We start from the raw sequence: 27745 nt of genomic DNA on the forward strand, positions 1-27745 counted from the left end.
TAATAATTGATCGAAAAACATTTTTCTGTATTGGTCTCTTGCAGTAGCGTATCCAGGTATCATCTTAGGTGAGCATGCGACCAGATCCAGGGTTCGTCATAAGGGGGGGGGGCATGCTGAGCAGTTTTTTCCTTTCAGAACGCCCCCTGCATTCTTTTTCTTTAATTTCAAATTTTTGGTTAAGGGGGCATATGCCCTCTCTACCCACCCCTGAATACACCCCTGGTCTCTTGGAAAATTAAAATTTTTGTACTGGACCCTTTGCAATAATTATTTCAATAGTTCTATTCGTGACCATAGGTTAGTACGAACCTATGGTCACGTACCCGGATCAGTGATATCAAACGAAATAGGTTCGAATTCAATTTTGTCGTCTTCCATATCAATTGATTTTTGAATTGTATCTTCGATATTACCATTTATAGCTTGAGTTTTTGTTGTATTATCTTCAGGTTTATCATCTATGTATAATTATTATTATTATTTATTTATTAGGGTTATCCGGAATGTTATTTCATCTCTCAGTGTGTATTGTGTCTGTAAATTGCATGTGTTCTCTGATCGATTTGCCTGCTTTGCTGGACGAAAAATCCCTGGTTATGGGGAGAAAACCTTGCTATCTACCCCTGAGACCGACTAACTCAGCCACGGAATGAAAAAAGCCCATAAAAGTTCCTTGCTTCATCGACGGGATTCGAACTCGGGCCTTTTCCACCGGTGTTGGGAGGACGGTGACAATACCCCTGTGCTACACGCATGGACGGTTTATCATCCATTGCATCTTGTTGTCCATTTTCGACATCAATAAATTTATTAATTGCATCTTTATTTTCTTGATCTCTGTTACATCTTGATTGTTTTCCAGCATTCTCCTCGGCTTGGAGTTGGTCTACTTTATTTTAGCTGCTACATTTAAAATATTTGTTTACTGAACTAAATAACTTATTTCCTTCATCTTTCTTTTCTAGAACAACAGGCAAAATTTTATGATTTTGTTTTCTTGTGGGTTTTTCCCTTTTACTCTCAGACATCTATTAAAGTTAATTAATCTTAATATTTACCTTTAGCTAATGAAGCCTCGTTAACATTATTCATTATGTTCAAAAGATATTTTATTTAAATATTTTAGTAACTATTAATAAAATAGTTATTTCACTTGTGACAAAACTATAAAAGAGTTTTAAGATGGAATAGTGGAAGCGACCGCATTCATGTGTCAAAAAAAAATGGACAGTATCCAGTGGTACTTATTTTCGTGTAGCGAGGAGTAGTGGCAATATTAGTCAAGTATAACTGGGACTTTTTCTATAGTGGGGAACAGCATTTTAATGTGTGCATTCAGGCACTTCAAAGGCTACACGCCTTGAATGCATGACGCTTGGAAGTATTGGCAAAATAGTAGTGGTGGTGGTGGTTTGGGTAGGGATGACTCAAGATTTCACACTCTCAAGTATGTAATCTTGAGTCTCACTCTCAAGTGCGTTTCTAGGGTTTTCTAAAGGAACCCAAAACAGTATTCTGGGTTTCCGGAGAATCATAAGCTTTAACCATCATGTAGCACAAAAACAAACATTACTTTAATCATAGTGCGCGGGGAGGGGGGATTATAGCTCTTTTATCTTCTACCTGGGACCACACCTATACTCTATTTATGTGCATCATTAACAGCACACATAATTATAATTTTTTTTTTATTCTTATCCATTAAAAGAATGGTTCTAATTATTAAATTTAAAAATTTCGATTTTAAAAATTCAAATATTTGTTACTAGCAATGCGTGTAATCCGGAATTCTGTGGAATGCCTAAACTTACTAGACAGTGTAAAAAAGATAACACTTCATACATTGTTTAGGCGTTTTATATAATTCCGGGTAAATTTTGGACTATATGTGAGATGAGAGTTACATGAGCCTGTTCATTCCTGGCACCTGTCTGCCGGCTCCCTCACCCCGCCTGTTTGATCCAGAAGTGTTTGAGATGGCGGAAAAATCAGATAGTCAAGTACAAGTACAATGAAAGAACGTTTTTACACTGGATTAGCTCTAAAAGAATGGAATTTAAAAAAAAAAAAAAAACAGTGTTTTTCTTACGGATGAACATTACCAGGAATTAGTGAGTGAAGTATGTCATGCTAAAAGCGAAATAAAGGAGCCTCGTCATTACTGGTTGTTAAAAAAAGTATGTCGTAATAGTGGTTCAGCAGAAACAAAAGCTCATACAGCCTACAAAGGAAGTAAATAGTGCTGTTGTTTTTGTGTGTCTGAGAGTGAGTTGTTTGATCTGCTTCATGAGACACATCAGTCGATCGGGCACGGCGGGCAAGATCGTATGATTAAGGAACTGTCTAACAGGTACAAGAATATTACTCGCTTTGATATTGGACTGGTATATCCAGCTGTGCGAACCTTGCCAGCAAAAGCAGAAGGACTGTAAGGAAGTAGTTGTGGTTATGCCAGTAATTTCTTCTGAATTTAATTCTCGTTGTGAAGTCGATCTAATTCACTTCGACCCACCCCGACGGTGAGTACAAATTTATAATGGTTTACCAGGATCATCTAACAAAATTTGTAGTGCTTAAAGCTCTGTCAAAAAAGAAAAAAAAAAGCTGAAGAAGTAGCGTACATCACCAGTAACACCTACACTACTTGTATAATGCGCTACCTGAGCAACAGCTCATCCGCGCTTAAAATCTTTAATTTTATCTTTAATCGATCCTTAGCCGTGCCCCCTACTTGACAAGTCGAGTTTTGGGGACGCGTTATCGTCCCTTCCCCCTTTTGTGTGTCTGAGAGTGAGTTGTTTGATCTGGTTCACTTGCTTTAATGGCAAACGTAAAAGCATTTAACTCCAAACGATTGTGATTCTTGTTAGCCAACATAACTAAAAATACAAAATAAGAGGTAGCGTACAATCTGAGACATTTTTACGCAATATGGCCTTAGTTGCTAATGCTCCTAAAAACCAAATAACAAACAACAAACAAACATTTTTACGCTTATTGGTGCACATTCGATCCGATAATGGCAGGGCGTTCGCCAACAATGTTGTTTCCAGCCTTAAGGATTACTGGCTCCAACTGTGCATGGGAAACCTCGCCATGGCCATAAGATATAGAAAACATGCTCGATACATGGTTGAAGGATGAAAAAAAAAAAAAAAAAACTTCCCATTGGAGTTAAAGCATACGGATTTGTACAGTTAATGAAAAATAGAACCTAACATGCCGGTATCAAGAGATCACCGTATGAGGCTCTATTCGGCTGCAAAGTTAAGGTTGGGTTGACATCAAATCTTTCTCAGGGAGTCACACAAACCAATGAAGACGAAGAAGGCTTGGAAAATATTATTAATTCAATTGAAGTAAACAAGAATGAAGAACAAGAGATATAACAAAAACGATACCATTTCACCAGTTTACTACGAACAACCACAGCATTTCAACTCAAGTGTCAGAATCCCTTGACGATTCTTTATCACTTCCTTCCCCTATAATGGAAACATCTTCACTTATCTGTTATGTGTGTTCTAAAGCTACGGGTGGGGCTCACCAGTGCCCAGTCTGTGTGAACATTCATGTCATCTGTGGCAACTCTACTGGAGGCGATGACGAGGAAGAAGGATATGGGGCAGCCATTTTTTGTCCTCTTTGCACTAAGAACAAAAATGCTTCTAACGGTCGACAATATATGCACAGGATAACCTAGAACAACAGGCGGTGAAGAGACTGTCTGACAACAAGTTTCCGTCAGTTGAATAAAGAATCACGGCTCGAGTTCCTGTACCTGAGATAGATTAAAGGTCGAGGAGATGTTCACAATATTTTGGCCGTCTTAATGGAGTGAAGGTTTCTCTAAGTTGGGGACATCACAAGGAGTCTTAAATCAATTATACATAAGATCACAGTTTTCATTATGCTGAAAAAACTTAATTTCATTGGAAGACATCTCTGCTGACAAGGAAGTCTCACTAAAGTCATGCCGACCGGGCTAGCCGGCTGGGTAAAGTGCCTGCCTGGAAACCCAAAGGTCGCGGGTTCGATTCCCGCCTCGGGCTTGGATCAAAGTACTGCGAAAATCTTGGAAGGTGCATTATGGCCACAAAAGCGTATGCGCCAACAACTACCAAAAAAAAAAAAAAAAAAAAACTAAAGTCATGTGCAACTCAGTAATCTACCGATACTGGCTAAGGATTTTTGAAGTGCATATGCAAAACCAAGTGCCAAACAGTGAAATGTTTTTGTATAAGAAAATAAAGATACTATGTAAGTGTCATTTTAGCGCTGCTTGCTGTAATAAATAATACCCGAAAGGCACTTATCAAGAATAATTTTTAATATTTTTCTTGTTTTTGTCGGATCCACAATTTTTTTTAAATCAAAACATCAATACATTGTTTTAAATGATTTTATTTATTTGTTAATAAATGTCATTTAATGAAGTAAATTTGTTTTATTAATACCTCTACCTAAAATATTCTCGGCAATAGTATATGTAATGTATATTATATATTAGTATATAATATACATACACGGCAATAGTATATGTAATAGTATATTTACTCTATGCTGCTGAAATTTGGGCGTCAGCGGCACCATCAATAAAGAAACCACTCTTTGCCACAGAATTCTGGCTCCTAAAGTGGGCCAACAGGAAGCACAACCTTCCAGCTCTGATTCACACCACGCAGCTTGCCAACTCTCTCGGGATTCCACGGCTTCCCACCTTAGTCGAAGACCAACGCCTCCTAGCAACAGTCAAGATGATAACAGGCATAATCGCAACACCTTCATTCTGGGATACCTGTGGCTGGAGGATCCCCCCTGCTGCCCTTAGGGCCAATCCTGAGCTCTACTCGCATTCAGCGCGACTCCATCTCTCGGACAGGTTCCTTCCTCAGCAGATGTTCAAGCAAACCCAGGCACTTGACGCCGACCTGAACAAATTCGCTATTGACCGGACTTACAGGAAAAAAATTATGTCTAGTAGGACTAATCTGCATTGACATGTGTACCTTGCATCTGTTCCTGTCTGATTGAGCTGGTGCTCTTATCTCGATGTTAAGTCAGCTCAATCAGACCTAACTCTCGTAAGGAGTTCTCTCCTTTGTATAAAATATGTTTTCTTTTGTAAAATTACCTGTTTTTGTAAATTAATTGTTCTATTTTCCCGGAAGTTTCGGGAAGTTGTACAAATGTAAACCCCTGGCTTTTTGGCCGTGAAGGGCATTAAAGATTATCTCTCTCTCTCTCTCTCTCTCTCTCTAATGGCTAGATATTATATACATTTCCTAGGCAAAGTATGAAATGCAAGAGTAAAATTTATTTATTTCATACTTGCCTAAACCACCTAGGAACTGTGTACAATGCCTGAATTACACACGTTGCTGGTAACATATTCATATATAGCGTAAGATGAATTTTAACTTTTTGAGCTCAGTCCGTATTTAAAATGACAACAGACTTAAATTCGCCTGTTCGTACTAAATTACACATAAAATACGAATGCCATTTCAAAACTTGTTTTATAGAATTCTACTTTTGTTTTAAAACTTGCAATGTCCAATGCCAATATCGTGCTCTCTTTTCTCTGAATGTCCCAATGGTCAGGGCAGTGAAGTTTTCACCTGTCCCAGAGAATTCGTGGTTTCCGCGAATTACGACGTGTGTTTTTGCTTTTTTCTTTCCCTCTTTCTTTCTTTCTTTCTTCTTCTCTCTCAAGGTTCCAAGAATTTAACTGCCTTTCTAAATTTCCACGAATTTTTATAAATTTTTTTGCCTAAAATTTTGTTTGTGACGTCACAATTTTTTGTTTTGAATTTTCCGGCTGTTTTTAGGCAAGCGAATCATAGAATGGCCTAAGAGCAAAATTACTACTTTAATAACTACAGTACAATGTATTTTACTAAAGAGTTTAGGGCTGAAAACCTCAGACGACGGCGGGAGATTTACTTGACGAACAAGTTAGTGCAAATCATCATTTTAGTTTGTATTAAATCACTGAGGTAGGTGAAATGGCATCGTTTTTGTTACATCTCATACTGTGAACGCCTTCGCAAAGAGTTGCCTGTTATCGCACCACCTCTAATAAGCAATGCTTCCCCAGTAGAGAAGACTAATGTTACTTATTGTGGGTGGTGGGCGGTTGTTTTTGGTGGTATCCGCCGAAAATAGTAGTAGTAGTGGCATGTGATGCAAGAAAGCAAGTGTATGCAGCATTAGCCAAAAAAAAAAAAATAAAATAAAATAAAAAATTCACACAACCATTCCCTCTAAATGTTTGTCCAGTTCCTCCTTAAATTTATTTAACCTATTCCACAACGACAGATCGAAGTTTGTTCCAGCGATTAACCACCCGCTGGCTAAAGGCAAATTTCCGCACATCTGTCTTTCCTTAATTTGAATTTATGCCCTCTTAGGTTCGTAATCTGAACAAGTGAAAAAATCCCATCAGAATTCAGCGTGCTCAACCAATTCAAGGCCTTATACACCTCAATCAGATCACCGCGCAGGTGCCTAGTCTCCAGCCACTGCAATTTGCAGAACTTAAGCCTCTCTTGGTAAGAGGATCCCTTCATTCCCCTCACCAATCTTGTTGCCCTTCTCTGTACACGCTCAAGCAAATCTACATCCTTCCTAAAATGAGGCCTCCAGACCTGTACGCAGTACTCAAGGTGTGGCCTGACCATTGCCTTATACAGAGGGACAATCACCTCCTTTTCCCTGCTAGCAAAATTCCTATATATCATTGACAAAACCCCATGACCTGCCCTGGCAGCCTGTCTGCATTGCTCAGAAAACTTCATATCTGAGTGCACAATTACTCCCAGGTCTTTTTCATTTTCTACCACCTTAAGTGTAGTACCACACAGTTGGTACGTTTCTCTGGGTTTTCTTCTACCCATATGCAGTACTTTGCATTTGTCAAGGTTAAACTTCAGTTGCCACTTCTCAGCCCATCTGCCCAAATTTTCATTAACAATCCTGCGAACTTTGTATCATCTGCAAACTTCGACACTAAGCCTGATACACCTTCATCAATATCATTGATAAATATACAAAACAACAGTGAACCCAACACCGAAATAAGTAACATTAGTTTTTCTACTGAGGAATTGTTGCTAATTCCAGGTAATGCAATAACAGGCAACTCGTGAAGGCGAACCTCTTTTCTGATCCATCCTGACAGATCATAGTTTATTTTAACCTACAAATAGAGTGAAAATTATCGTAATATATGTTAAATATTTCTGTCAAGTTTAGTTCGGGGGCCAACAATTTGCCTTAAAGAACAATTAAAATAATGTAGCAAATAAAATTGAAAGTTTTCTTTCGTTTTCTGAAAAAATGTGCAGAATAGATAAGACGAGTTTTGGAATGGTACGCCTCATATTATATATTCAATTCCGAAAACTTCTTAATACTTCATTTTTATGAAGTATTAGTATATTTTTACTGACTTTTATGTTCAAGTGAGATTTTAGCTGAATTATACGGTAGGCTGGAAACACTTAAAATTTTCGCGTTGGTTTCATAAAACTCTAGGTAAACCTAAGTTCCTACTTATCGTTTATGTGAAGATGCTGTAATTATAGATAATGTTTTCCTTCTGTAAATCAATCAAGAGAAGACAGTGTGGTAGTCTTCGATAAATTTTTCCTACTATCAGACTGGCTGACAGATTTACTATTGACTACCAAGCTCCAGTGTGTCTTCTAACGAGCGCCTGTCAGTTGTGATAAGGGCAGAGTTTCACGGTGTTCTGGCTACGGTCGCCTCACCCCGACACCCATTAGAACCCTCCTTTGTTGGTGGAACGAGTAGGTCGTTTCTAAGACTGGAGAAAATTTTAGGATCGCCTGCTGCTCCTTTCTGTCTGGTTTATATCTCTGGCCTTTGCAGACAAGGACTGACGGTTATGATTATAAGAAGCGACAGTTTTCTATGCCGTCCTTTCACCAGTTAGGAGAATCGTTCAGTAAAGTGCGATAAAATATTTCATCGTCGTATATTTGTTGACAGAAAATTGCGTTAACCATATGAAACCACAAACATGGAGATAAAAATAAATAAACCATCGCTGATCGAGTGGTCTTGAGGATTATAAAATTAAAATGAAACAGATACAAAGTCTGGAATATGTACAGTACGTCAGTTATCAAACTTATTCGCGAAGAGAAAAGAACACACAAAGTAGACATTATGTCACAAACTGGAGTGGTCATGGAAAGAGGACAAGTGGTTTTATAAAATATTTCTAAGAAAATGAATTTTTTATTAGAACTTTGAAAATATAATAATTCTTGGTTAAAGAATTAGAAACAGGAACGGCTTTTTATGTACTACTACCGAACAACCTAAAACCGACTGGAACTTGGTCATGAAATCACAATCTGTGATTTTGTCACAGCTACGGGCATACCACAGTTGAAATGTGTGAAACAGAAACAACATAGTGATATTTGTGAAACATGAAAATTCCACAGGTATTATCAGTTTTAAAATTTTTAATGCTGAATCATTAAAAATCGCAGAGGCAGATTTATAAATTTGTAAATACACAAGCTCTTTGAACCCTATGCAAGGATTAATTTCTTTGAGGGAAGATTGTTGCCGGCAATAAAGGCTCCGCCAAAAGATGGATTCCTGAGCTGTAATTTAAATTTTTACTTTCTTATATCAGTGTTCTGATGCAGAAAGAAAATAGTGGTTCGTTTAATTATAACTTAAATTAATTAAATAGATATGTATATATATAATATTTATAACTAATTGTACAAATTTTAAAAATTAAAAACGAGAATGATTGTTTTTCTTGACATAGCCGAGTGCACTGTGTCCGAGTGGTTACTGCGCGAGTGCAATAGCACACGCTCTTTTTTAGTGGACCGGGATTCAAGCCCGTGACTGCTAAATACGGTTAACATTTGTATTGTTTGATTTATTGTAAACTCCACTGACTTGGTGGTCTTGCCGGAGTATAAATAAAAACATTACTAAAAAAGTTACATTATCATCTAAATAATGTAATAGGTTACATTATCATCTAATATTTGTTTTCAGTCATAAATTATAAGAAATTGGATGATAGATAATTCTGATTAAACCCTTTTTTTTTTTTTTTTTTGTAGTGGTATCAGTTGCAACTGTTTTAAAATTCCAAAATGTATTTTCTTCTGTGTTAAATGAACATGCAAAATATATTAAAAACTGTTTACAGTTGCCTACAATTTATTATTCTTTATTGAAGAGGGATACATAAGACTGCACAAAGGCATCTTATAGGCATGAGTCTTTCTTGTGCTTTTCTTAGAAATTTCAAATTAGAAGAAACCAAAAGAGATAAAAATTGAAACAGATTATAGTCATCCTCCATCCCTTCTCCTAGTGTTTACTCTGCACCCCCTCCCTCCCTCCCCTTCTCCTTTCCCCAATAAAAATTGCCTTGTTTGCAGTCATCATCCATATTTGCTATGCCCAATGGGGGTACAGGTCACTGTGGTACTAAAAAGGTAAAGTGCAGCCATTATCAACCCACTGCAGGATGGAAGCCTCCTCAACAATTCATGCTGAGGGAAATGGACCATAATCTGCCACGCTGGTCCAGTGCGGTTTGGCAGATCGACCGTATTCAGCAGTCAGGGGCTTGAACCCCGGTCTACTCAAAGAGCGTATGCTACTGCACTCCCACTCCTGACCACTCGGCTACGGAGGCCTTATCAGCCTCTAATTGACTATTCTCTAACATACTTGGTGATTCCCTTCTACTTCTGTCTGGGAGTGCACTCAGGGTAACCAGGGAATTTCTTCTTTTTTTTTGCTGGTGCAGCATAAGCCTCAGGCTTCCTTGCACCGTATGGCTAATAATAATAATATTATTATTATTATCCTGTTCCATGTTTGATTTGTCACCATAAGAGTTAGCCCTCCTTCATATAATGCACAAGTCACCAATTAGTTTTCTTTGCAATCCATAAGTTAAAAAACAATGGAGCTCATCATGGCATTGGTTAGACCTGAGCAACCTGCCCATATAGATGGATTAAGCAGTAACTTATGGTGCTAAATTCAATGAAAAAAGCAAAGGTAAAATGAAGTATAAAATAAAAATACAAATAAAATGATGATGTTATTTCTATTCCGATTGCTTACTGAGGAATTATGAAACAATTAAGTTCACCACATTTTTGAGAATTTATTAATATGTCAAATATTATATTTAATGAAAAAATAAACATTTTAGCAAAATATTTTATTACATACACACACACACATATATATAAAATTTTATTGTGTAGAAAGTGTGAAGAAGAATTGTTTTAAACCTATTGAATCTACAGTATACACCAGAAGTGAACTCGACTAAATGGATAAGGAACGTAGCAATATATGATATGAAAAAGAAAGAGACAGGAAATTAAAAATAAAAATAAGAAGTGAATAGGCGACCAAAATAAGCTTACATTGCAGTGTTTTCACAATTTCAGTGTCTTTATCAGAGGTCATCCACAGAAATTATGAGAAAGACGGCAATGTTCTTGCTTCTGTTTCCGACATGTTCTGTATGCTGTGGTACACGTGTGCTGTACCCACGTGTTGAGAACGAAATTTAAAAAATTTTTGCGGTAAGAATAAGGTCTAATAAATTGTGCCAATAAATGTAATTATATTAGGTAGGGCATACAGATCATGGATGACCTTAAAGAAGCACGTAAAAAGAATTGAAAAACTAAAGTAATGAATAGGCAGGAAGAAAGGAACTTACTGACCAAATGACCAAGATGGCGGCGTGCAGGTATGCTACTGGCTCCTAGCATTCTTAAAAAAAATATATGGTATGGTGTCTGTATAAATTGAAATGAAATGTGTGGTGAAGAAGAATGCTGCTAAATACATAGTGCCCAAACTGCCCAGGATAGTTGAAAGATATAATAGCATACAAAGTAGCAGTGAAAAGTAGCTAAACTTTATTGAGGCGAAAAATAGATTGGGTAAAGGAATAAGGTAGTGTCCCGCATATTGCGTTCGGTAAATTAATGGCTCACAGGACATAAGAAGTAGAGGCAAGTAAAGCAGAAAGATGACTGAAGTAGAGATAAGTAGTTGGGCTCGGGTAGTTCAGGGTTGCAAACCCTTTCGTATAGTTAGGACCCGGAACGATGGTCTGGGAGTGAGTGCACTCCCAGACCATCGTTCAGGGTCCTAACTATAGGATGTGATAAATACATGATGCACTCACTCCCAGACCATCGTTCAGGGTCCTAACTATAGGTTTGCAACCCCGAACTACCCCAGCCCAACTACTTATCTTTACTTCATTCATCTTTCTGCTTTACTTGCCCCTACTTCTTATGTCCTGTGAGCCATTAGTTTACCTAACGCAATATGCGGGGCACTGCCTTCTTACTTTACTCAATCTATTTTTCGCCTTAACAAAGTTTAGCTGCTTTTCACTGCTACTTTGTATGCTATTATATCTCAGCGTTCTTCTTCACCACACATTTCATTTCATTTCAATTTATACAGACACCATACCATATTTTTTTTTTTTTTTTTTTTTTTTTAGGAATGCTAGGAGCCACTAGCGTACCTACACATAAATATACCGGCATGCCACCATCAGTTTTACAAGGTAACGGTAAGTCCCTTTCTTCCTGCCTATTCATCACTTTAGTTTTTTCAATTCTTTTTACTTGCTTCTGTAAGGTCATCCATGATCTGTATGCCCTAACTAATATAATTACATTTATTGGCACAATTTATTAAACCTTATTCTTACTGCAAAAAATTTTAAAAATTAAAAAATTTTAAAGTTTTGTTCTCAACATGTGGCTACAGCACACATGTACCATAGCATACAGAACATGTTGGAAACAGAAGCAAGAACATTGCCATCTTTCTCATAATTTCTGTGGATGACCTCTGACGAAGACACTGAAATTGTGAAAAACATTGCAATGTAAGCTTATTTTGGTCACATTTTTAATTTCCTGTCTCTTTCTTTTTCATATCATATACTGCTACATTCCTTACCCATTTAGTCGAATTCACTTCTGGTGTATACCGTAGATTCAATATGTGTAAAACAAATCTTCTTCTTCACACTTTCTACATACAATAAAATTTTTTATATATATACATATTCTGGTTGTTGGGTATGTTTTGCAATTCAGTGTCTCTGATCCATAATCAATGTTATCTTCCTTTTCATACTGTTACATTCCACCCTCCATGATTACTTAGCTTCTTAATACAATTATTCTTTTATTATATATATATAAGTGCCTATTGTCTTCACCATGGCCTTCTCTCTCTCTCCAGCTGTCTGCCCACATGTAATAACTCTGTTCCCAGTGGATGGAATTTCATGAAATTTATATTTGGGTCTTTAGAAAGATTTGCCAGGCCATTTCAAATTTTGTTAAAATGGACTGATTGGAGGAATGAATGGGAAATATGGTGGATGTGCAGAAAGGAAATGTTCTTGGCTTGCACATAGAGGTTGCTTTTAAGAAGCTCATTATTTTGTTATAAGTTTGCTAATTAGAAGAAGAACAATAACTTTATTGAATACATAAAGCACATCATCATGCTTTATGTATGTAATAGAACACCCTTCACAGCTACAAGCCAGGAGTTTTATTACTATTTGCTTATTATATTAATCACAGTAGAAACATGAAACATGTTTTGTTTCCAACTGAAATATTTCAGTTGGAAATAAAGTGCAGTGTGAAATCGTAGTAGCAACCTATTACAATCTGAAGCACATTAGGTGTTTGTTTAATTTATCACATCACAGAGTATGAAATATGTATTGCATTTCATGTGTTGTGATTACAATGTATTATAAAATATTGAGGATTTTTTTGGCTGCGAGGTATGTGCAGTGAAGTGAAAACATTTCTTTCATATATTATTAACTCGTAACCAGCTGCACAAAAAATTGAAATCCCTTTCTGCTCATGGGAATTTGAAAAATCAGCAAAAAATATAGTAATTTAAAATTGTTCACTATTTTGACGCCACCTTTATTTTAAATCTATTCTGAAAAATCCATTTTTATATTAATTAATTACTAATTAATTGGCAGCAAGGTAATTAGTTATTTACTTACTCAGACTCAGATATAAGTGATGCTGAATTTGAATATGGGGAGTACAATGTATATGGGAAGGTACACAGGACAGGAGGGGTGGAGGGGTTATGCCCTTAGTTAAGAAGCATATTAAATCTGAGGCAGAGCATCCAGTTGACATGGGTGACCAGTGCAGTGCTGAGTCAGTTTGGTGTGATATAAGCACTGGGGAAAACAAAATTGAGAGTAGGAGTGTGTTATAGATTTAATGGCTGTGATGAGTGTACCAACAGCTATACAGAGAAATAGTGGGCCAGTAAATCAGAAGGCCGACCGGGCTAGCTGGGTAGGTAAAGTGCCTGCCTAGCAACCCAATGGTCGTGGGTTCGAATCCCGCCTTGGGCTTGGATCAAAGTACTACAAAAAACCTTGGGAGGTGCATTATGGCCACAGAAGCTGATGCGCCAACAACCACCAAAAAAAAAAAAAAAAAAAAAGTAAATCAGAATGTCTTATAATGGAGGATTTTAACTTTCCAGATGTTGACTGGAATTTTTGGGTTGGTCACTCACACACCGGCAAGACTTTTACAGATTTTTTTGATGACTGTTTTCTACAGCAGCACATTAGGCAACAAGAGGAAGCAATACTGTTGATCTGGTTATCAGCAGTGATTCTACATGCATTAAGAATCGGAAGGTAAAATACCCACTGGGTGGCAGTGATCACAGTGTACTAATTAAAGACATCAATATTGTGAAGAGTAAAGGAAAAAGGCTTTTGCTTTCATAAGGGTGACTACAGTGGTCCTAGACAGTTTTTGAATTCTATGCAGTAGGACCAACTGATCATGTTACCAGCAACAAATTAAAAAAAATGGGAAGCATTGAGAGAAGTAATCACAGAAGCTATTATGCTTTTTATACCAATGAAGAAATACTGTTCAAGGCTTAGACCTAAATGGATGCCAGATGAACTATTGAGACAAGTGGCAGAGAAGAAAAGTGCATGGGGTGCATATAAATTTTCAGGTGATTCAGAGAAGCCTGTGGTAGATATAAACTAGTCTGTAATCAAGTCACAAAGGAAGCTAGGTGAGCTAAGGCAGATTATGAGGAGTTTCTGGCAAAGAATGCAAAGAAAAACAGCAAGGACGTCTATGCTTTTATTAACAGTAGAAGGAAGGGACTGAATCACATTGGGCCACTTCATGTCAATGGATTAACTGTTGATGACCCTGCTCAGGGTGCTGACAAATTGAATAGGTATTATGCATCTGTATTCACACATGAGGAAATCTGGCTTCCTTGGACAACATGACTTACATTAATGATAATTTTCTTAGCTATTACTGTTAAAAATAGTAGTTGCTTTATAAAGGTGTTATATAGCAAGTGTTTTGAATGTAATGACATAACTGCAGCTTCATTGATGCTTATTGGCTTGCGTGAGGTAAACAACCATAGAAATTTACCTGGGCACAGGTATTTATTTCATGATTTTATTATTTTAAATCATTTACTACACCTATTATTTTATTTTGAATTAATTTTTTCCCGTGAGTACAAATGAACAAAATTCAAGATAATCCAATGGCCTCACTTTACTAAGTTTTTAATAAATACCCACTAATCTGTGTTTACTCTCTTAACTCTCTGACTATTCTAGAGTGGTGGGGGATGGAGGTTCAAATTATTGACAGTCAAAATATGAAAATGTTTAGATGTCTCATTCTTTCATCCTTACCTCCATGCAGTAAGCTGTTCATTTGATTATAGCAGTGTTTATTGTCAGCTGATAAGGAAGATGTTTTCACATCTCAAGATGTATGTCAAGATTTTGGATTGCCTTGTCCAATGGTGTGTGTATGTCTTAAATTTTGCTTTAAAATTAGAAAAATCTTGAGTGAAACATTTGATGTTAAAGTTGCATATAGGGACTCTGCTATTGGCTATACACAGGTTTCCAACTGGCACCATTGTTTCAAAAAGGATTGGAAGTCTGTTGAAAGTGATCCATGTTCTGAATGATCCTCAACTTTGCAAATTATAAAATTGTCTCAGGTGGGAACTTTGATACAAAATGACATAATTAACTATTTAACATGCAATTAATGACAAGACATTTTTGAAACTTATAATAACCGGAGATGAAATATGGGTATGAAGCAGTGGTATAGAATAGGTTTATGGGTATGATCCCACTGGGAGACTTCTCCTTCCCCAGAATTGAAATGCATATCAAGTTCACAGCAAAATGAAGGCCACGTTGTTAGCATTTCATGACCATGGCTTTGTTGTCCACCAAAAATACATTACACAGGCACAATTCACCAGATATGACTATTTTTTTGTTTTTTTTTGACTGAAAAAAAAAAAAAGAAAAAAAAAAAGAAACCCACAATCCTCAAAGAGTGTCTCCTTGATGACATACAAACAATAAAAAAACAATGGTTTAGTTTTCAGCAGTTTTGAAATTGACTTTACAGAGTTTTTCCAAGAGTGGGAAAATTACTGGGCTAAGTTCGTTGCTGAAGAAGGACACTGTTTCAAAGTGGATTAAGTTGCCCACCTTAAACATTCTTATTATATTGTAGAAGTATTTTTGAAGAGAGCTTGTAGTGTCAGCTGATTGCATTGTTGTAATGGAAAATGTACCTATTATTAATAATTTAATAATACTAATAAATTATAATCATTTAATAAATGTAGCAACTGCTACATTTGAAAAAGTATCTGTAAAATTGTTTTTAAAAATATATTGTAACACTTCAAATGGAGTAACATTGTCTTTAATATAAATTTGAAGTACTCTTAAGTTCTTCAAATAATGCTAACCCATCAATATCAGACTCGTTATGATCGGTGTCACCTAATTTATTACGTAAATCTTTGTAAAGATTTAAGAAATCTTATTACCATTTTTTTAATTCAGAAATATTATAAAATATTTTAAATATTTCTACATGTTCTTTCATATTTGTAAACCATTCAGTAAATGAGAAAATTGTTGTGTCCATAATTTGAAAGAAAAAAATAATTTTGAAATTTTGTTGCGGATCCTGAATAGCTTCCTCTCTACTTTCATAATCGAAATGACATCTTTTCTATCTTTTCCTTACAGTGCTTACTTCTGGAAATGAAGCGGCAATGCCAGTAATAGTAGCCATATCATTAATTTTTTTGAATGCTTCCTCTTTTCTATTTACTTGAAAATATTCCATGATTTCCCATTGGTAGGGGTGTAAGGCAAGGATGTGTCACGGCCCTGTACTATTTGATTTATACGCAGAAGCACTGATGAAAGAGTTCAAAGAAGAGCAGAAAGGAGGTGTAAAAGTAGAAAGGAGGAAGATAAAAACAATAATATTTGCAGATGGCTAGATAGATTGCTAATAATGAAGAATTACAGAGCTCCTTAGACATTTTGAACAGCACAATTTTTTATTTATTTCGTATGATGTGATCAATACACGAAGGAACTAGTTTTTTCTTGCTTCCTTCGTGTATCGTGGCCGGGATATCCAACCAACCGGTTGGTTCGGCACCATCGTGATATCCAGCCCGAGGCGGGAATCGAACCCGCGACCTTTGGGTTGCCAGGCAGGCACTTTACCTACCCGGCTAGCCCGGTCGGCAACAGCACAATAAAGGAGTAAAATATGAAGATTAACAGCAATAAAACCAAGGTAATGTTAATTTCAAAGTGGCCGGAAAGAAGAATCAATACAACATTAGATGGAATAATATTGGAACAGGTCGACAGATACTTGAAGCATAATGACAGAAATTGGGAAAAGCCTGGAAGAAATAGAAACAAGAATTGCAATGGGAAAGAAGCATTTAGTAATAGAAAAGAACTATTGAGAATAAATTTCAAGGGGAATTAAGAAAGCAAAGTTTATAAGGCTGTGGGAGGAGTTAGCAAAATGAAAGAAGCCAGAATTTTCACTGTTATAGATAATTCCAGAACTTGGGGTTATAAATTCAAATTACAGTAGAAGAAGTTTAGATTAGATTAGATTGTAGACAGTTTTCTTTTAGCCAGCAAGTCGTTGATTGCTGGAACAACTTGCTTTTACAGGTATTGAGGCCGATAGTTCGAATAAATTCAAAGGTCCACTGGATAGTTTCCTATGTGAGGAGGGAAACAAATAATTCGTATTTTCTTATCTACTTTTTTTTTTTTCCTGCCAGTGCAGCAAAAGCATGTGGCTTTCTTGCACTATATAGCTATTATTTTTAATAAGTTCATGGTAAATAACATAAATTAAGATGTTTGCAGTTAGTGAGGATTATATCCCGTTTCAGGATAATGTAATATGAATTACACTATCATCTAAATATCCCATATTCATCTTTCTGTTTTGATTAATAATCATATAATATTCTCTGCCATTAAATTTAAAGAGAAAATGAAATTTTTTAATATTTGTTTGCTTTTAAGAATGACAAGTATATTAAATTAAACTTTATTTTTTAATGTTTCTTAAATAGAAGATGAAGAAGAAGAGTGGAATCCATGGGGAGAAGAATTTGAACACGAACAGCAGCATCAACAGAATCCATTAGTACGAAAAACCCATGATAGGTGGTGGAACAATCGTAGTTTAGACTATGGTAAACAGTTTCATCGACCTAAGGCTGAAGACTCAACGAAAGTGGACAGTCAAACATATAGTCTCAGTGTGGAAATATGGGGTAAAGCAGCAATTGGTGAGTATTTCATAAAATAAATTTTCAGTTTATACTATGAGGGAAGTTTGAAAAGTTAGTGGCTTGAGCATGCGAGCCTATTAGTCTAATATTAAAAATTTCTGTACTTAACGTATAACACTTCAAATAGTAGTAATCCACCAAGTTTCATGCAGTTTCATTAATATCTTTTTTTAATTACAGTTCCTGAAGTCAGCAAAGTTCTGTGAATGAGGAACGATGAACAAAATTGTTCACCATGCAGTTTTCCAATAATTGGGAAAAATGAGACTAACACCAAAGGCAATTCATGAGGATATGGTTAAGCACTGGGGAAGGATGCCCTTCCTAATCCATGATTAAGAAGTGGGCAGCAGAATTTAAACAAGGAAGGGAGAGCCTGGAAGATGGCCCACAATGTGGGAGACCTACAATGTACATCACTCCAGAAGTTACTGACAGAGTGCATGAACTGGAGATGAGTAATTAATGAGCGATAGTTCTGTATATTGTTGTGTCTTAGGCATCTCATCTGAATTTGTACTCATAATAACAGAGGTTCTCACTATGAAAAAGTCATCAACATAATGGTTAAGTTGTTTAAAGTACATTAAAAATGCACAAGAGTTGTCAAGTCAAGTGAACAGTCGCATCATTTTCAAGCAGATCTGGCAAGATCACTGGGATCTTGTCTTAGCAAATCCATGGGGTCACTTTCCTATAACTGCATTCTTGTCTAATTGTCCTGCATTACTTGTTTAACCAGTGATTCCATTATTTTCCCCGTAACAGAAGTTAAATTAATTCTGTAACTTAAATTAATCTGTAATTACTCATGAAATTACTTGTGTCACCCTTTGATCCCCTTTGTGAATTGGGGATACATTCGCACTTCTCCTGTGTGTGGGGATCTTCCATGAATCCAAGGATGCTCTCATAATTATTGCTAAGGTTTTGCTTACTTCCTTTGCTGCTTCCCTTAATAAAATTGGATAGATCCCATCCACCCCAGGTGCCTTCCTTATGTTTAACTTCAACAATTTTTTTTTTCCACTTTCCTCTGAGTTATTACAAAATCATTTAGCTCCCTGTTAGAGTTATAAATTTGTGGCCTCCACTTCCCTAGAGAATTCCTCATGTATGAATGTAGATGCAAAATACTCATTCAGTTTGTCAGCTACGTGAACAGGATCATCAACAATTGAACCATTGATATCAAGTGGACCAATCTAATTCATCCCCTCCCATCTAGGGTTTACATAAGTAAAGTCTTTGCATTCTTTGCCAAAGATTTCTTGTAATCTGCCTTCGCTTGCCTAACCTCCTTTGTGACTTGATTACAGACTAGAGAGAGAGATATAATCTTTAATGCCCTTCACGGCCAAAAAGCCAGGGGTTTACATTTTTACAGCCTCCCAAAACTTCCGGGAAAATCGAACAATTAATTTACAAACACAGGTAATTTTACAAATGAAAACATATTTTGATACAAAGGAGAGAACTCCTTACGAGAGTTAAGTTTGATTGAGCTGGCTTAACATCAAGGCGCAATATGGCCAAAGTTGCTTTTGCGCCAAAAAAAAACCCCTACAACAGCTTAACATCGAGATAAGAGCACCAGCTCAATCAGACAGGAACAGTTGCAAGGTACATATGTCATTGCTGATTAGTCCTACTAGTCATAATTTTTTTTCGGTAAGTCCGGTCAACAGTGAATTTGTTCAGGTCGGCGTCAAGTGCCTGGGTTTGCTTGAACATCTGCTGAGGGAGGAACCTGTCTGAGAGATGGAGTCATGCTGAATGCGAGTAGAGCTCGGGATTGGCCCTAAGGGCAGCAGGGGGGATCCTCCAGCCACAGGTATCCCAGAATGAAGGTGTTGCGATTATGCCTGTTATCATTTGCGATCATGTTGCGATTATGCCTGTATATCTACCATAGGCTTCTGTGTCACCTGATAATTTAAATGCATCCTATTCATTTTTCTTCTCTTTGACGAGTCATTAACTGGCGCCTCCGTAGCCAGATGGGAAGCAGCAGCAGTGCGTAGCACACGCTTCTTGATTAGACCGGGGTTCGAGCCCATCATCACCAAATACGGAGGATGCGGAAAGGTCAGGGAATGACCACCGCACCGGAGCAATATGGCTTCAATTGCTAATGCTCCTAAAAACCAAATAACAACAACGAGTCATTAGTTCATCTGACATCCACTTAGGCCTAAACCTAACAGTATTTCTTAGTTGGTATGAAAAGCCTAGTAGCTTCCAGGATTGATTCCTTGAATGCTTCCCGTCTAGAATTTGCTGTTGGTAATATCATAAGTTAATTTCATTGCGTAGAATTTAAAAACTGCCTGAGACCACTTTAGTCACCTTTACGAAAGCAAAAATCCTTCCCTTTATCCTTGATGGTAGTTACATCTTTTAGTAAATCCTACATGGATACACTGTGGAAGTTCATAATCTAATAAGTTTGATAATTCAGAATTATGCATTATGGTGCAATTATCTTTCAGTCCGTGCCAATAGTTCTAAAGAAATTGGTACATTAAAATTTAAATTGTACTTGGACATTAATTCTAACAGCATTAATGAAGTTGGATGTTCGCTGAAGTTATTTGCACTAGGCAGCAGTTTCCTGCTGTTGCTTTAACAGATCCTTCTACCTATGCAATAGGGTATTTCATTGAGAAATACCTATTTCACAGGGGGGGGGGGGTCACAATAACATTGAAGATTTCAGTTGTATTTAGTATTGCTATATCAATCTCTCTTAACATCAGTCTGTTTTGGACAGCATATCCAAAATACTAGTCTGGTTCAGGCTGAAGCACTGTTATAATAAGCTAAATGCACTCCACATAAGTCCTGCAGCAATACATTGATTGTTTCATTAAAACCAAACAGCAGTAAGACATTCTTCAAAACTGTGTGGAATGTGATTAGTCCTAGAATAATTCTAATAACAGAGTACTATTCCTGGAAATGAACTTCAGCAACAAAACACATACTTGGATTTCATTGATATAAAGTATACCAGTGATATAGTGCATGAGATAGTTAGCTCAAATATGCCAGTAGTCAGGACTGTTTCCTGACTACTGGCACATACTTACATTTCTCGAGGCCTGAGGTGCTAAGCTCTTGCAGGGCCCCCTTTTAAAGATACCAGAGTCCAAAAAAAAACAATTATTTTTACTGATCTGTTTAAACACAAATGTTGCAATACTGTGAATTATAAAGAACAGTACTGAACTAAACTGTGTGTTGCAACAGAGTTTAGTTTCAACTCAGAGAAACTATAGGTGGTCCAATTAAAATAGTTTCCGTAGGACGAATAAAATTTCCATATAACAAATGGATTTAGAGAGACGTGGGTACACGCTATTCGCACCTATGGCATTTCGGCAATAGAGCTGCTGCTGTAGAATGCACGAATTAAGAACTAAAGGTACATTTCACAATTTAGTGGTGTCCATAACACATTTACAACCAACTCCTATGTACTGTACTGAGAAGTCTCTCTGATCAACTGCTTTCTTGTTGAAGAAGGGAGCTGACGCTCCCGAAAGCTTCAGGTTTTTAACGCTTTTAATGTTTTATATTTTAGCAAATTTTATTGTAAATGATCTTTTATTACAGTTTTTAGCATTCCGCAATAGTTTATTGTAAATATTTTTGTGTAAAGATTGTAATCATATTAAATTTTAAATTTTATTCAGTGGTCGGTGTATGAATTTATATATTTTTTAGACATGCTTTCTTGTGTTCGTAGCCAGGGGAAAAGATTAAGGCATATTCCTGATGTGCATAATATGCTGCGGTCAACCTGTGTTCTACTGTTACACCCTATTAGAGAATTCGGAGAGAGTGATTTTTTTTTATTCTGGAAATTAATCTGTTCTTTCACAGAAATGAGTCATCCACACTTTCGGTAAATTTCACCTGTCTCTGTTTACATGGTAGGTACAAGTATTTAGATCGTTAAAAAAAGAAATTGCTTTAAAACTTTGAGATTACAGAGGCCAGGATCTGTAATCTCTAAGCGAGGCTCCCCTCTGTGGTGAGGCCCGAGGCTAGCATCTCATGCAGCTGTTCATAAGTATGATCCTGCCAGTAGTATGCTGCTTGAAGACTGTTTACTTTGAAATTATTACTGTGAACACTGCATCTGCAATCAACAAAAAATGTTCCTGCATAAGAAAGCAACTTTCATGCCATGAATCTCATCCATGGCATGAAGGTTGATCAAGATATTTACTTCCAGCTAGTTAAACATTGAATCACTGAAAGCAGCTGAGTGAGTAAATTATCAGACAAAATGAGGATTATTTATTCCTGCAGAAAACATAATTTAGAAGTTGCACAAGTACATGTAATAATCACAGTGCAAATATTGATCTGGGATTCATAACCTATTCAGCTACAGTAAATTGCATTGCAGCATATTGATTCTAACAAAAGATAGGTGGAACTGCGCCATGGAAACATTTAAATGCATTTAAAAGAAGTTGATAAAAACTTTTTCTTTGTTAAAACTAGTTAAATTTCTAAGAAGTAAATAACTAAAGACAAAGAAACATACTCAAAGTTAAACATAAGAATAAACACAAGAGAAATATTCAGTCAAAATGCATATTTCAACTGAAATCAGAAACCTGGCTGCTAGTCCTAATGAGTGAAATACACAAATGAATAGTGTGGCTCAAATGATAAATAAAGAAAATTAAAGTAAAAGAGAAAGAGAGAAAGACCTTCAGATGATGAGGTAGGACAAAGTCCTGCTCAAGAAAAGAGGGAAGGAATGAATGGAGCTAGATCTAAGATGTTTAATTGCAATTGTTTTAGCTTTCAAGTGTGGTGTAAGTGAGTGTCATCACAGGTCAGCTTGTGGTGGACCATTATGCTGAAAATACTGAGGTTGGTAGATTTAAAGAGCATCAGGCATCCTAGTCAAGGCGCCTCCGTAGCCAGGTGGGAAGGAGCAGCAGTGCGTAGCACACGCTTCTTGATTAGACCGGGGTTCGAGCCCGTCACCACCAAATATGGAGGATGCGGAAAGGTCAGGGAATGACCACCGCATATCCCGGAGCAATATGGCCTTAGTTGCTAATGCTCCTAAAAACCAAATAACAAGCATCCTAGTCTAATGGTGACCTTATCAATCTTTCAGTTGATTGGGAGGATAAGTTTTAAATGAGGAAGACATATTTTCTCTTGACAAAGTATTGGTGATTGGAAAATGTGGCCTTCAGTACTTCTCAGCAGCCTCCAACATGGTGGTATAACTTAATCTCAGTTAAGGTTGTGTCTTCTGTAATAAGGGCTGTATACCATGTGGACTAGACTACCATAGGAGCTGGCACACTATGAGCAGTGTGTGAGCATATATCCTTTTTTTTTTTTTTTTTTTTGGTACTATTTTCTGTTTTATTGTTATTATGAGGGATAAATGTGAAGGAAATACAATAGGATGAAACTCTTGGGCATGTGGAATTGACCACTCTGGATGATTATGTGTATTAGATAATGATTCCATGATGATGATCCCAGATGATTCCAGATTTTATGGTTGAAATGGAAATTCTGATATTTCCAAATGTCACTGGGCTTGCAGTAGACCATGATAATGAATGATAGTGTAATAGCACTTTCATCATTCTCATGATGGAAGTGCTATTATAGTGAACGGAAACATCTAGAAAGGGGATTGTCCATCATTTTCAAGTTCAAACTTAAGAACTTAAGTTTATGAGACAATAGTATGCCAGTGTGCTTATTTCCAGTTCAAGTTCAAACTTGAATGAAATCCTAGGACTGTTGCCTGTTGAGGTGAAGGTTGAAATCTTTCAGGATATCAGTGCTGGGCTACCAAGCCACTAAATTATCATCAACAGATCTCAGCCAAAGTTTGAGTGCAAAAAGATGGTGGTATTCCCCCCCCCCCCCCCAAGGCCTTGATCTTAATCATAAAAACTCTTGAACTAGCTATTCACATTGAAAACATCCAGTTCCCATCAGATCAACTTGTTGATTTCAATATTAATGATCTGTTTACCAACATGCTGCTTATCAAATCCAAAAACTTGTTTCTGCTTTATTCATTCATTACATTCATTCATTCATTACCCTGCTCCTCTTTGGTCACGTCTATTTTCAATTTCTAGCGATGTTCTGTGTTCAAAAGAAAGGGGGAACTGAACTTTTCCGCTCTTCTCACTTTTGAAATTTTCATGTCTGCAATTGTACGTATATTTGTAATTGTCATAGTATCGAATTTTTGTGTTCTTTATCTGTTAATCAGTGAACAGTTTTCCTCCAAAATTTTAAAAATTGCAAGAAAATTTCTTGCAACTTAATTTTGGCTTCTTTTTTGTAGTATTTTCATTGCATGCTTTGTGATGTTGAAGCAAAAGGAAATATTTGTAGGGTGTTACTTAGATTTTTTTTTTTTTTTAATATTCAAATGGTAGTTTATTTGTCATGTTAGTAATAACAACTGTAAAGGTGATAATGCTAATAAATATATTTCTGTATTTATGCTACATAGATATATCTGACTATTCCCTTTTTATTTTTTACAAGGCCTATTCTTATGGGAACATATTTTCAATGGAAAATTGGAGAAAAAGATGGACGGTGTATGGAGCTATGGCTTCAAAAAAATTGATAATGTTAAATTCAAGTAAGTTTTTCTTTCTCAATGTAATTTACTCTCCAGTGGACAGCAATAAGCTGGTTATTGTTCTGGTATAATAGTGTTGAAAAACAACATCTTTTCGGTTGACTAATTTCTGCAGCACCTTTACTTTTTTGCATAACTGATGTAAATAAGTGTTCATTTGCTGAACAAATTTCAGAGTGCAAAATATTTTGTACATGATTGGTTAACCAGTTGTTGCACATATAATTTCTTTATGTTAAATGGATTCATGGGGCTAGCTGCTACACTAAAATTTAATTGCTTATCACAGGGGGGGGGGTCTCACTTTGTGATACCACAGCCCTCTAAAATGTTGAATGAATTTGTGTAAAAACCTCTCCATGAATAAAACTAAGACTTCACTTGGTTAGAGTTGGGCATGAAATAAATATACCACTACTTTTTGATAATTATCAAAATACTTAATGAGCAATAATGTGCATGCTAATCTATTTATCTATATAATTAATTTAATCTATTGATTAAATATAACATAAAACAATGATAGAACTTTTCAACTTCATAAAATAACACCATTTCATTGGAAATAAATAAAATTTAAAACCCAAGGCAAACTTTTTTTATATGTATTATTTATTAATTTTTTCCTTATTTACTGTCCAAACAACAGTATATAGATTCATAGGAAAAATATTATTTGCATATTGTTAGTAGCTATTGTTTAAAAAATATATCATAGTATTTTTTTTACATGGAAAATTTAAAAGTCTATAATGCTGTCATGAGTTGATATTTCTTAAACAAAATGACATATAGTTATCATTGGCTAATGATAATATAATAGCACCATCATTCTCATGATGGAAGTGCTATTATAGTGAATGGAAACATCAAGAAAGGGAATTGTTCATCATTTTCAAGTTCAGACTTATGGACTTGTCTTAGATTTATGAGACAATAGTATGCCAGTGTGTATATTTCCAATTCAAGTTCAAACTTGAATGAAATCCTAGGACTGCATAGTGTGCATAGTATTAGGGTCAGGCACCACCTGTGGTTTCCCACATCTGCGCCATATGTTCGCTGTGAAGGAATACAGTTCTAATGTAAATGCCAGAAAAGTGTTGTATGCTGTATATGACATATTGCATTAGGTTCTGTTGTGTGTCCTGGCATTTGGCCGCAGGGCCCCTGGTGGGACTCCACGTTGCCCGCACACACCACTAGGAGGTAGCCAGTACGCCCATTATTCTCTGGCTTGTCTCCACCAGGGTTGCCAGAGCTTCCTGGACGGAGACAAAAAAAAAAAAAAAAAAAGGTAGAGTCGGGGAAGTACAGAGTGTACGCAAGAAAGGAGGGTATAGCTAGAAATATGGAGGATGTAGGCGAAGGCATCCTCCATGTTATCGATGGAGCAATAAGCGCCATCAGTTGAAAGGGGAACCTGGGAAGGACGATAAATAAGACAGCAAGAGAGCCGTGTGCAAGTTGCCACTGAGGAATGAGGTGGCCCATACGCCAGTTGATCTTATCCAGGTTAAGATCGGTTGGCCAGTTAGGTAAGGATCAGATGTTTGGGTTGTTCCTATTTTGTGTTGGCAATAGGGTGCTCCGGCTTGTGAAGAGGGCTTGTGCAAACTTGGTAAACTCATAGTAGTAGTTTTCTTCTGTGATGAATAAGTGTTCATTTCCTTGATGGTTATCTTGTATACGAGTAAACAGGATGCTGCGGAGGTCCTCATAGTGTTGACAGGTATATACTAGATGGTTCCAGTCTTCTATTTCACCACATGCACAGTAGGGGGTTGTCAATGATTCCCATGGATGTTAATTTATGGTTTATTGATCCGTGTCCAGTAATGAGGTAGGTGGTATAAAGACCAGGAGAAAACCAATTTGGAGATTTAGGAAATACGGCATTCACATAAGGTATAAATTTCTTGGTGATTGGGCCCTTGTCGGTAGCAGTCCATCTGTCCTGCCAGGTCTGAAGTAGTAGGATGGCAATTTTTTTCTTTTCCTGCCTGATTTCATTCAGGTTATTGATGGAGTGTCCAAGGATAGTTGCTGGTATACCCCTGGATAGACAGTAGTGGAGGCCCTTTCGAATAACCTCCGGATCAAGCGGAAAGACGCCCGCAAGAACCTGAAGGGCTGGGTTGCTAACTGTGCAGCATGCCCTTGTAATAGTAAGAAGAATGATGCACTGCATGGTTCCCAGTTTACGTTTGTAAACTGGGAACCATCAAACTGTTTGTGAACTGCAAAACAATCCACGTATTTTGCAGCTCTAGCGAACGGGAAGTTTTTTAGCTATATTTAGCCACTTTATTGACTAATTGTTATATTAAATTATTTTCTATAAGTAGCTTATAGACCTAGTCAAGGTCCTTGGTTTATTCTGAATTGAGACAGTGAAATTTTGGAAGTTAATTAATACTTAAGTGTCAGTAGATTTACTGATCGTAACTTGCCGCCATTGTTATACAATACAAGTTATATCCTGTACCAGATAGCATTAGCTTAGTATAATATATAGTATTATTGATAAATCAGTAAAATTTATTAATCTTGTTAAACTTCATTGTCAATTAAATTGTACTTTTTAACTAAATACATATAACACTTAGATTTACAAACGTAACATAATTAATTAATACATAACTTGATATGGAAGTTATATAATGGAACTTGGAGATAATATTCGATACTGAAAAAAATGTATAGATATATAGTGTTATAACTGCGTTGGGATACAAGTTTAGGGTTATAATTTTGTACTGTAATTGAAATTGAATTGAAATCATGACTCGGACCAGAGCAGCAAAGCAAAAGGCTCAAACTAATGGGAGTGCTGTGGCTCAGGGGAGAACTGAGGGGGGCAGTTGCCTTCTGAATTACAGCCTTTTAAAATGGACTGCTTGCTTGATGCTTGTGGAGCAATCAGGTACGGGACATGATATTGCCAAGGGGAATGTCTTTGTGTGTGCGCGATGTAAGGAGTGTGAGGAAATCAGGTGACAACTCAGCATTGTTATGGGCCTGTATGAAAGCTTGAAGGACAGGGTGGATGTCCTTGATGGATCTAAATTGAGGGGCCCATCAATCTTTGCCCCTCAGCTGCCCACATCAACACCAAGGCTTGCACTTGGTCATCATGCAACACAGCGGCAACCCCCAAGGCAGAATGCACTGATCCCACAGGAACTAGTAGTTGTTGGTGACTCTATTGTCAGGGAAACGGGGAACATGGTATGTAAAAAGGATAGGTGGAACAGGACCAGGGTATGTTTGCCAGGGGCAAAGATTGAT

General features: G+C 36.7%; 1 protein-coding gene across 1 annotated transcript in view; it reads left to right on the forward strand.

Annotated features, from left to right (window-relative positions):
- Positions 1 to 27745, forward strand: part of LOC150090386 (ribitol-5-phosphate xylosyltransferase 1-like) — an 86856-nt gene that overhangs the window by 40644 nt on the left and 18467 nt on the right. Inside the window, exons 2-3 of the mRNA XM_090390296.1 lie at positions 17572 to 17790; positions 24355 to 24454. Of these exons, the coding sequence (XP_090246422.1) occupies positions 17572 to 17790; positions 24355 to 24454 (319 nt within the window). The remainder of the gene's footprint in view (positions 1 to 17571; positions 17791 to 24354; positions 24455 to 27745) is intronic.

Source organism: Mastigoproctus giganteus, chromosome 2 (genome assembly GCF_048544385.1).
Source record: "Mastigoproctus giganteus isolate SK-2022 chromosome 2, ASM4854438v1, whole genome shotgun sequence".
Lineage (NCBI taxonomy): Eukaryota > Metazoa > Arthropoda > Arachnida > Uropygi > Thelyphonidae > Mastigoproctus > Mastigoproctus giganteus.